At 46.4% G+C, this 12157-nt stretch overlaps 1 protein-coding gene across 4 annotated transcripts in view; it reads right to left on the bottom strand.

Annotated features, from left to right (window-relative positions):
* LOC120786599 (semaphorin-6D-like) overlaps positions 1-12157 on the bottom strand; it is a 163937-nt gene that overhangs the window by 68972 nt on the left and 82808 nt on the right. For all 4 annotated transcript variants that reach the window (XM_040122119.1, XM_040122118.1, XM_040122120.1 and 1 more), the window contains 3 exons: positions 2731-2942; positions 1818-1932; positions 1118-1175 (listed from right to left, as the gene is read on the bottom strand). In XM_040122119.1, coding sequence (XP_039978053.1) covers positions 1118-1175; positions 1818-1932; positions 2731-2875 — 318 coding nt within the window. In that variant the 5' untranslated portion in view covers positions 2876-2942. The remainder of the gene's footprint in view (positions 1-1117; positions 1176-1817; positions 1933-2730; positions 2943-12157) is intronic.

Below are 12157 nucleotides of genomic sequence, written 5' to 3' on the forward strand. Positions count from 1 at the left end.
GTTAAAAGGTTGAGCTTTTCGCTAGAGTAATATATACAGACAGGGTGAGGATGCTCGGCCATGCTGCTGAGGTCGGATCACTGATAACGAGAGTAACAGCTCACATCAAAGAGCTGCTGTAGGCCGCCGTCCCACAATGCACCAGGAGGCCCATTACTGTCAGGAGCCACCCATAACCTTTTCTCTTTGAGAAGGAGGACGTGTGCAGATCAAAGGAAACGCGTCCTTTGTGCTGCCTCACACCACGTTCTCCGGCTGCTGCGGTCCTGTTCTGCCGCTCTGAAATTTACTGCGTCGTCAGGTCTGACGCTGCTCGCGACACATGGAGGGAAGGATTCCTATGTAAGAATAAATGTGACTGGAGGTACGGCACAGACGAGCCCACATGTCGTCCTCACCCAAATTATTAAAGAGCAGCTCCGCTCCAAATCAAACCGACGTCAAATTCAAGTCACAACCTGGTGGGTTGTAGCACTGCACATGGACAGAGCACGCAGCAAACACCAGGTGGCAGCCCAGCGGGGCCGTTAGCCTGGGCGTAGGAGTCACCTGCCTTGTCGTGTGACGCATCGCCCGTTCAGGCATGTGGGGGTTTCACGGAGCTCACTGGGACGCGCCTACATGGCACAGCTCAGATGATTTGAAATGAAACCTGAACTGCTGTTGTGAAGAGACGTGAAGCTTTTAACCAGCTGGTGTCAGCGACGTCACTGCGTCGATTACGATGTTATGACTGCTGATATGAATTATGGACCAAACAACGAAAAAGAGATACCAGTTGGAATAAATCAAAATTACACCCGGTTTTCAAATCCAGTTTGCACTGAGGACGTGAGTGAGAAACTGTGTCACGTGAAGTCATACAAAGAAACCAAAAAGCTGCGGTCTGTGGCAAAAAGAAGATTTCTGACCTTTGTATTTTTTTAAATTCCTGCAATAAAAGTCTTTTTTTCACGCAACTGCTGCACAAAGAGTTTTGAGTTCAAAGGTCAGCAGACAGCAGCTCCGGAGCTGACAGGCGTCTTTTTGTGCCGCTGATGCTGACGTCCCAAAAGCTCGATGCAGACGTGTTTGTGTTTTCTAGAAAATAAACTGTTTATCATAAAATCTTACTCACCAGCAGAGGTACGAACTCCTCTGAAGCCGTCGTCAGGTTCACCGCAAACACGTGATCTCTGAGGAGGTTAAAGCACAAAGTCAGCGCTGGATGTGCAGGTTCACACGTCTGCAGGTTGTGTCAAAGCAGCGTCAAATGTGTGTGTACCGCTGTGTGTTTGTGCATGCCTTTGTGTGTTCTTGTTCTTTTTTACTACATTTCCCACCAGAGCTCGTTTACAAGGAGCCGATTAACAGTTAAACAACCTACGAACACGTGTGAATCCAAACGTTGGACCAAACACAGATTTTGCGGCCGCAGCTTTAAAAGTAAAGGCAGACTTCAAGCTCAGTAGCGAGCGTATAAAGAATGTGGCATTCAGAGGAGCTTTCATTAACCACTTCTCTGATGTTGGTCAAAAATATTTGCACGTTTAACACTAAACTTTTGCCTGCTCTCAAAGGTTGAAAAACGTCCGTACACTGTCAAAAAAACACATTTTTCCCACTTGAGAAAACGTTGCTGAAGATTAGCTCCTCAGACCTGAACTATTCCTGAGGCTTCTCTGCCCTCTCTCCTACTTTGTGCTGCTTGTGACTCAAAGGCCTTAAACATTTTGATGCCGCAGGACCGAACCAAAAACTCCGGGATCTGACACCGATCTCTCTGATATTAAACCGGAAGTGCTGAAAATCACGCGTGTGTGTCTGCGTGTGCTGACCTGGCGGCGATGTACAACATGTGGTTGATGCGTAACATCCTCTGAAAGTCCAGGCCCAGACGCAGCGTGTCGTTGTCCTGAAGCAAACCCTGAAAACCCGGATACTGATACGACTCTGCAGAGACAACACGGTAAACATGCGTAAATGACTGAAGGGAACGGACGGACATCAGAGAAACCACTGACACCCAAACAGTAGGTTTCCAGCTGGGCCCAAAGGGACTCCAAGATATCGTCTTTATTAAGAAACACAAATGCGAAGCCACTGGGATGATAATCTCGCTCTGTGGATGCTTGATATGAAATTAGGCAACTGTCTTCTGTCATGACTTTATAAGGGGATAACGTCAATGTTGTGTTTGCAGTTTTTTCAGCTTCCCTCAAGGGGCCGTAAACATCAGTTTATGTAGCTTTGAATACATTCCTGTGTGTTTGAATCATCATTTGTTCCAAAACACATGGTTGGAGCGATAGAAGAGTAGCATGAAACTGCTGGAAGAGAGTTTTGGCGAAGAGAAATGGAACAGCTTTGACTTTACTGGAGGTAAAACGGCTTTTTTTTATATCAGTGCTTGTTTTTCTTGCCCTTTGTTTATTTAACACTTACACAGGTTTTCAAAAATAACTTGTTACTGGTAACAAACAGAGTCCAGTTGAACAGTCAGATACAGCAGCCCGACACGTAATGTGACACCTCCAGTCGGATTTGGTTTCGGGGTCTGAGGTGAAGTCTCACCTGGAGCCTAATCAGCCTTCTCGCACGTTTTTCAAAGGCGGCATTGCTCATTTTTTACCACAGATGTTGAAGCCAGCAAAACACAGCTGTAAAACTTAACTGTCACAATTTCATTTGGACACCCGCTCAAGGCTCATCATCATCATCACCACCGTCCAATCAGAGCGCCGTACTCACGCTCTGAGCTGACCACGCTGACTGGCTCCAGATCTTTGGGGAAGGGCGTGGTCGAGGCCGACTCAGACAGGAAACGCAAAGTGAGGAGGAGCAGCAGCAACAGCGGCGGCGGCCGCCATGGTGACAGCCAATCGGTCGGGGCCATTTCGTCAGAGAGAGAGGAGGGGAGGGGGGTCCGCGGGGGGATGTCAGCAGGTCATGGCGGGCGTCGGCTGCGAGGAAACAGAGCGAGAAACGAGAGTTAGATGCAGAACAAAGTAGAGATAACAAGAAAAACAAAAAGCACAATAAAACACACACCGTGTGTGTGTGTGTGTGTGTGTGCGAGCTCAGGGTTTACGTCTCCTGGGTCATTCTCTCTGTCTGCGGCTATAAACGTTGAGGGATTAGAATGTAGCCTAGCGGTTAGCCCTGTATTAACCTGCCAGGTCACAGAGAAAAACCTGCCATCTATTACATGGATTAAGATGGGCTTAACATGGATGTGTGTATGTTGATGTTGACAGCACTCAGACACAAATACAGAGCTAACATGATTAAGATTAGCGCTCCGCTAATACACACATGTGATCACAATACTGTGCTCTAACTGGTCGGAGGAGTTGGTAGGTCACAGTTTGACGACCGCCACTTCGTTTGGAAACACGCTGCTGGTAGTAACTTTGGTTTTGTCCATCTCAAAGTAACGGTCAACACAACCCTACTCAAGGGTGGAGTAACACCATGAAAATCTCCCGCTTGTGAAGAATTTACTTCCAAGTGTGAGATTTGTTGTCGCATAAAAATATCTGCATCTCCTGAAGAAAATGTGTGTGATCGCCGCACCTGCTGCCGCCGCCTTATCTTATCTTTTCCTCTCTTTTGCATTATTGATGCAGGAAAGCAGCTCATTTCATTCTGAACAGCCATAATAGGAGCAAACTTGTTCTACAAAACGTACAAAGCACTTTTTAACTGGCCACACGGTGGCGCTATTCCAACAACTTCTGGCTATGTGAACCATTTCAACCGGTGGCTGTGAAGCTGTCCAGTGTCAATTCTGTAGCCTCTTTGAGATGTTAGTGATTTTGTGTTCTCCTCATTAAATAAATGTGTAACTCATTAAATATGAGGGAGGTCAACAAGCTGTTGAAAAGCTAACAAGGCCTCGTCATACTTGACCTTCTAAAAGTGGAGCCATGTTTCGAGCCATCAATATCTGGGAGTGGTATTGATTTGTATTAATCAATTTTCATTTTTTCTTTACAATAGCGCCCCCTAGCGGTGAAAACTGCGTGAAACTCGACAGTCTCATTCGTGGTCTCGGCCTGTACACTTGAGCCAAATGTGGCTTAAGGGTTATGGCAGGTTTAATTGATTGAAGATTGAATTATCTTTGATGCCCATCGTGAACAAACGTCCATAAACCCGCTGAGGAATCCCAGAAAAAGAGGAGCCACTTATAGCTGCAAAACCTGCCTGGGAATGACGAGGTTTTTAAGTTTCCTTCAGTATCACAGTGATCAGTGACATTCGTCTGTACATCAATGGCTACGCCGTGAATTCGGCAACTGTCAATGGTGCTAATTAGACGAGGGCGGCGCATTCGCCGGGATTTGGGCTGGCGTGGTAAGCCATCCGTGAAGCTGGCACACCTTCGCACCTACGCGCCCCTGGCCAATCACTGCGTAAAAGGGGCGTGACGGACGTGCTGTCGACAGGCTTGGTATCTGCACCAACCAGAGGCCTCAGCTCTCCTCCTCTGTGAAGCTCTGAATCAAACTGGTGTAGAATAACGATTTTGGAGGTTCAGGGGAAAACAATGTGACAGGCAGATCTGGAATCTGTGTGAGAGGCAGAAAATCAGCAGAGAATTGAGATTGTGTTTCTGTCCTAACCTCCTCCTCCTCTTCCTCCTCTTCTTCTTTAATACCCTCATTCCTATGCTCCTTAACTCTCCTCCTGTATTTTCCTCATGCTCAAGATATTTTCAGTCGAGACAAATCCCTCTCTCTTCACCTCCCCTTCCTCCTCATCATTTCTTCTCTCCTCCTGCTGTCATGCTACACAGTGACAAAGCAGAAAGGTGACACGCTCTCCACTCACGTGCTCTTTCATCACCTCCCCCCCGTCGTCTCCTCCCCTCTCCTGCCTCGTTCTGTCATATGAAGTGACAAATGAAAAGGAGAGAGTTGGTCCCAGAGGTGATGAGCTCTAATTCTCCTCCTGCTCTTCTTCTATGGTCTAGAAACAAAACTAAAAAAGGAAAAACAGGCGGTGTGACTCTTAAGCCTCCTTTCCTCTTTTCCTGCCAATGTTGATCTCAGCGTCTTTTCTTTTTCCTCGTCCATCCCTCCCTCCTCCTCGTCCTGTCAATCCTGATCTGACACATCGCCGATGTCTTCCTCTGCCGTCCTTCCTCCTCGTCACCATCGTCACAAACCCAATCAGCCATCTGTAACAGCGGTTGCCGCTCTAACTCGTGTTAGCGCTCTCCTCTCCTCCACCACGGAGGCGTGATGGGAGGAGGTGAACTGGAGGTACATGGGTGCTAAGAGCTTCAAGCTAACACACACACAGCGTCGGTCGGTCGGTGGAGTTGACTTAAGAATCGAGTTGCAGCTCCATCAACAGCCACATCAATAAAAATACTTCAAGACAACTCCACTAAATTGAACCGTCCACAGGTACAGAATCCTGCCAGGTGGTGCTAGTGGTGATGGGTAGTTCAGTGACACTGACTCACTGAGAAATGAATATTCTTCAGGAATAATTCGTGACATGAAAAACCCTCGGCTGCTGCTGTCGTTGATCATCATTCTACTTTTTAAACTCAGCGTCTGGGGAAGCAAACCAGGTGGGGCTGACTTCCTGTTGCCACGCTGCGCTGCGATTGGCCGTTGGCGTTGGGCGGTAGCTGGCAGAAGTTAGCATTTCCGTTAAAGAAGAGAGCAGCTGTGGTCTCCGTGAGCAAAGTGGATCATCTTCTACGGCACCAGCTGCAGGATCTTGTTAAAAACCAAACCTGGTTAAACTAATCCCAGATTTAACGTGGAGTGGTTCTCCGGGGAAAAACAGCTGCAATAGAATGAACTTTCTGTACAAATACATACGTTTACTTATGTATTTGTTTCTGTCTGACAATAATGAACGAGGTCTAAAGGCCTGGAACATCCACTCGCATACAGGACCATACAGATACAGGTTTGACGTGGGTTCCGCTCAGACCAGATTCGCTGGCAGGTCTGCTCTTCATGCTGCAGCACCCGAACGAGTCTCATCTATCAAATGTGGTCGATATTTATGACGCCTTCCTTCCTTCCTAAGTGAGCGCTGCCTTGTGATACATCTCTGGTTTCAGCTTCACGTCTGAAAGAAAAATTGTGTGTATCGGATCAGGAGAGTTAGATCTTACCTGAACCAAACCCAACACTCATTCTTCCTTGACTGTAGTTTGTCAGAGATGAAGCGTTTTGCTTCCAGTGTGTTACTGGGAGGGGGCGGTACCTGGTCCGGTACCAGTTACAGGATCTCAGCCATCTTTCTGAGAAGGTCACCAGACATGAAAGCAGCAGACGTATTTTGCAAAGGAGTCTCAGGGGAAAAATCAAGAGCCCTCTTCCGAACTCTTCTGGACTCTGGGACCAACCTTAACTCTTCGTTATTTATCATTAGTAAAACTACACAACTGGCAATGAAGGAAACTGGAATAAACTGCCATGTACCACTAGAACACTATTAGTACATAATAATGAATAAATAGATAAATCCATCATCTGATGTCAAGTGTTTTTGTATATAATTGGCTGCTCTGGTGACTCCGCACTCAGTGACTTGTAGTTTCCCAGAATTAGCTGCATTTCCTCTCATTAGTTTCCCAGGAGCTTCTTACACGCATGTGTGTGCATGTGTGTGTGTGTGGTTGTGGTTTTAGGGTTCAGGATAGAATCAGGTTTAGGTTAGGGTTAGGGTGAGGGGCTAGGGAATGCATTGTGTATCCTCACAAAGATAGAAGGAAAACTTTTTTTTGTGTGTGTGTGTGTTTGAGTGTGTGTTTTATTCTTTAAATCATTAATTTGCTGCAAAGCAGCCCTGATGTCAATTCTCATTCAATGAGACAAGGCCGAGACGAACTGCCTGGTCTAATGAACAAACACTGACACACACACACACACACACACACACATTAGCTAGTGTTGACGTATCTTTGTCTGCTGGCTCTTCCCCTACTCTACACGGACTGAGGCAGCCGGAGGATTTCACCCACAGCCTCCTCCACTCCCCTGTGTCCTCAGAATGACGCTTATACACAACTGCAACAGCTGCAAATATTCATATTCAACATATCTGCAAAACAGTCTCTGAAAAACCATATAGTATGTGGTCCAGCCACACACTAGGTTTGACCTATTCTTGTCGTGAGAGAAAAGTATTACAGGAGCACAACTGGTAAATTCCTGGGAAAACTTGAGTAATTTGAGGGTAAAACTGACTCAATTAAAAAAAGAAAAGCAGACCGGAGCACCAATCAAAGTGAATGAGAAATGGAAGAAATTCATGGCGTAGACCTGATATTAATCTGTTTCTGTGGCCACTTCAGCCTCCGCTTCCTCCGCCTCATTAAATCGGCTGCTCTGTCACCTCGGGCCGAATCCTGCTCATCCCTTCAAACGAGCGTCGATATCTACTGATAAGAGCTCTTTAAAGGACGAGGAGAAACTAATTGACTGTTCCGGCTGGAGGAGGGCTAAACGACACACGGACGGATCCGCGGATTTCGCCTGAACAGAACATGGACACGTCTTGTTTGTTCTCTGCTCTCTCTGTTTTGTCTTTTTTTTATTTCATCTTTAAGAAATCCGATGATGCTGCAGCAACTACAGAGTCTGTTTTCTTTTAATCAGAAGCCAGAAGGCAAAAGGAAAAATTTCCGCCGCTTAATCATGAGAACAAATACCTTGATTTGCTTATTGAAAACTCTCCTGACTCAAATGAGCTTTTTCACAGACATTTTCCTCCCCCCAGTCTTCTCTCTCTCTCTCGGTTTGCGTCGCCTTTTTCACACATTAATTTTTGGGTTTCTTTCGTCTTGATCTCCTCTGTGTCGAATCCTGAAGCCGTCTGGTTTCTCATTTCCCTCAATTCGCCTCCGTCTGTCAGATCCAAACCTTTCTTTCTCTTTTTTTTAATAATCTCTCAGGTTGTTTTCAGAAGTCCGTCTGGGTTTCTTTGTCTCACCTCCGTACTCTAGATTTTGTCCCTTCTCCTGTGCAGAAGAAGCTCAAAAGAATCTGCATTTTTTTTTGTCGGAGCACATAAACTTAATGTGTCTCTCACCTGAACAAATGAACAAACTGAGGAGCTCTTTGCTGTCCCCGTCAGTCACCCTGGACTCATTTAGATAATTGAAACATCTTGTTCTCCTCCTCGTCGATGCATGTTTTTCTGCCACCTGAACATGATCTTCCTGCCGGCGGGGACAATCTGTCATTTATACGGCGGGATTAATCCGTCACACGGGGCTCTAAGTAGAAATTCACTTTTCCTCCGGTCCCTTCGGAGATTAACTGATTTATATAAAAGGCTGATATTCAGATTTGATCATAAATCTGATCCGCTTGAGCTGCTGCCGTCCTCCCATCTGATGGAGTCTGATCGATTACACGTTTAGGATTAATCAATATTGCGCCGCTCACGGTGGGAGTTAAGACATTAACCTCAACATGTTTGACCCTTTGCGTCCACGGCTCTGCCATCAGGACACCAGTTCTAGGTGGAACTTTAACAGGCTGCCGGTACTATAAGAAGTTGCAGAGTTATGAACATGTCACATATAGTGATAGAATAGGCCAACACATAATCCGGGTACAATTCCCATCAGAAATAACTACAAGTGATTATCGTACATCATCTGTGGAGAAACCAGATCTTTGGTACTGGAAAACGCAGCTTGTCGGTTTAGCATCTCAATTAATGTACCGTGGTCTTTTTTGAGACATTGGTCATCTGGTCAATCCCTAAAAACCACCTCTCTTTGCAATTTCCTGAAGTCTTGCGGTGGTATGACTACGAAGCAGAAACAGGGTGACGATACAGCGCCACAAAGCCTCTAAGAGAGGGGGTCAGGGTGGAGGATTTCGAACACCATCCGTTGGACGTTTCCACGTTTAAATACGATGACCATCTTTCTTATCTGTAACAGTCCTTTGTACCAGCTTTGGAAGATCCTGATTCTGATTTTAGATTAGAAAAAGATCACTCGGGAGGCTTTGGAAGGCAATAACAAATGAGTCCACCCTTTTTCTTGTTTTTATTGGACACGCATGAATATCATGAATATATACACAAAATTTCGTCAGTCTAGGGTTGATTTAACTAGTTTTTGGGTCGAAAGCCAAAAGAAACACACAGATGCCCAACAACAGTGACCTGAGTCCAAAGTTTTCATTTTGTCTGATCATCAGCTCAAAAACCCAAAAAGAGGAAATTCGCAATCATATCAAACTAATCAAACCTCGCTTTGGAGAAGCTGCGCATCAACCTTCGATCAATTTTCTGTCAAGTCAGAAAGTCGGTTATTTCAGCCCAGTTATCCCAGAATACTGATCTCAAATACTGTGTCTCTAAACACACAGTCTGTGTACAGGTTGGTGTATTTACAATATGTGCACCTCTAATCCAAAACGATCAGTATCGATAAATATCGGCCTCCAAGAGCCTGCATCGGTATCTGACTGTACCGTACCGTCTCTTCTATTAGTCTGTCTCTCCTCAGCTTCCTGTCCCATTAAAGTCTAAACACTACGTTGACCGTCTGCGTTCCTTTATATAACAAACGACATCCTCCCATTTGAAATATCGCTGCTGCTTTAATTCAGATAATTGATAGAAATCAGTCCGTCGCAGCTTCCTGTTTGTGTGCCAGATAACTCAAACCACAAATCACTGGCTGTGTCTGCCAGTGGTTCGCCTCTCTGGCCCAGTGCTGTAGGATTAACTGTTATTGGGAGAACGTCGGAACGACTTTGAGGTTTTAATGAGATTGGTGTCAGAGAGGTCACTGTGGCGGCAGTAAAGGTGTTTATTATGAAGGCTGATAATTGGTAATGAGACCAAGGTCGGCAGAAGGAAGGCAAATTAACGGACTCGGTCATTTACAGCTTCCAAGAGGAGGGTGGAGGATGGAGGGAGGTGGCGGTCTTTTCAGCACCGCTCGGCTGAGCGCGGTCTACACGCAGGCTCCTCTGACCACACGATGCGACTACACACTTCCCATAAAGCTAAAGACGGGGGGAGCTTTTACTAGAAGCAGCTGCGAAACCGTGAAAACAGATGTGGGTAATACATAACCAATCCAGCGACAGTGACCACAAACCAGAGACAAATTAGACACCGCGAAGCCGAGTTAGACCAAACGCTTTGTCCAAAGTACAGACTTGCTTTGGGTCGGCCCTGGTCCCCCCCCCCCCGATAATGCTACGTGACTCACAGTCGGAGCTCTTCTACGGTTTGGGCCAACGTGAAACTCTCCCGGTTCAATTATCAGTACAAAAGATGAACAACTGGGTTAGAACATTTCTTTGATACGGAGTCAAAGGTGGAGGCCTGTGGACATAAAGAAAAAAAGGGCAGAGAGAAGTCAAGTGTGAGTCTCAGAGGGCATTTCAGCAAGAAACATCCAATCAAGACAGATTTCTGGTTCCACTTCGCCTACGTCCACGAGGTGCGTGAGGAGGGAAAAGGAAAATGGGGGAACATCAGCTCCCGAATCAGCGGCTCCTCGCTGTTTAGTACTGACCAGGGGAGCCGACATTGTATGCACGCTCTGCTCACATACAACACAACACACACACACACACACACTTTTACACAGTTTTATCCACACACACACACACAGGCGCTGCACACATCACACGCCTGGCGCATCACGTACGTGTACGTGTGTGTGTGTGCAGGTCTGCTTCAGCATCAAATCAGTAAACTATGCCACTATAGAGGGTACGTGTCTTCAAGTGTGTGTGGGGTATACAAAGTGTATGTTTTCGTGTGTGTGTGTGTGTGTGTGTGTCTGCTGGCCTTGTGTGGGCGCCCTGAGTGCCAGACTGAGAAAGTGGAATCAGTTCTCATTCTGACAGGCAATCCAACAGCTTCACCTACTGTGTGTGTGTGTGTGTGTGTGTGTGTGTGTGTGTGTGTCATACTGAAGGACAAATTCTAAAAAAGACTTTGCAGGAGAGAGAGAGAGACTGACTGAGAGACCCCAGAGTGACAGAGTGAAGAGAGAAACAGCGCTGGTGTTGTAGATCTGCACTCGGGCTCATTTCTCCTCCTCCTCCGGCCTCTCGGTGTTTTCTGTGAAAGTTTACAGGGCTAATTAGTAAACGACGGAGCGAGCACAAAACTAATCCAGGCTGTTATCAATCTGCAGGCTCAGATTTGGGAGGCACAGCCACAGACTTTTAAGCTCTGTGAAATCCCGATTTCACGCCGTTTGAAATCGGCTCTGTGTTTTTTTCCCCGCAGATTCGCAGCAGTCCGAGAACGTGAGAGGACGCTCGCCAAACACTTTCTGGCTTCAGTGCGAATCCGCTTCCTCTGTTTTTCACAATAAAAGACTTTAAGATGAACGGAGTTGGTAGGATTTGGATCTGCTGTCCCCAGCTTTAATGTGAGGGATACAAACGGCGACGGAAGCCAAACCGTTCGCTCACAACGAGACGAAAGTCCTCTCCAAGGCTCGGCGGCTTCGACCGCTTTACATCCATGTCATGACCTCACAACATCAAGCCTCCTCCCAGTACAACGCTGATCTCCAACCCCGTCTCCTCCAAATGACGTTTCTACGACGTATCAGATATTTTGGTGGAAACCAAAGGTGCTGCCTGTGAACATTTGACCGATTCATTCAATATCACCGTAAATTAAGGACATTTCGTCGTTACGTTCATAGGAGAGGTGAATCGGTGGCTTTTACGTTCAGAATGTATTTGTCGGTGCAGTTTGGTTGTATTAAAACATCCTTTCTGGGAGACACTTGTGGGATCTCACTCGAACAACATTCATCTTTCTTTCTTTCTCTCTTTTCCTTTAACAATCGTCTTCAGGCAGAGCCGGGTTCCACTGCACACTAGGCTGGCTTTTACTGTCACAGTGTGTGTGTGTGTGTGTGTGTGTGTGTGTGTGTGTGTGTGTGTGTGTGTTCATTTATCTGGTGGCCTTCCCCGCCATCGTCCGTGGAGTTTTCCCGGTTGAACAAAGTGTCTCCACGCAGAGACACCGTCTTCATCCGTGTGTTCTAATGAGAACGTGGGTGAATAAGAGTCAATGAGTCCGATCGAACGAAGGAGAGGAAACGACGACGAGTGGGAACGAACATCAACCAATCAGAGCATTCAGGAAATGAACAGAGAAAACAGATGAATGGGGAAAAGACATTTTTCTGTCATTC

Source organism: Xiphias gladius, chromosome 24, assembly GCF_016859285.1.
Source record: "Xiphias gladius isolate SHS-SW01 ecotype Sanya breed wild chromosome 24, ASM1685928v1, whole genome shotgun sequence".
In the NCBI taxonomy this organism is placed as follows: Eukaryota; Metazoa; Chordata; class Actinopteri; order Istiophoriformes; family Xiphiidae; genus Xiphias; species Xiphias gladius.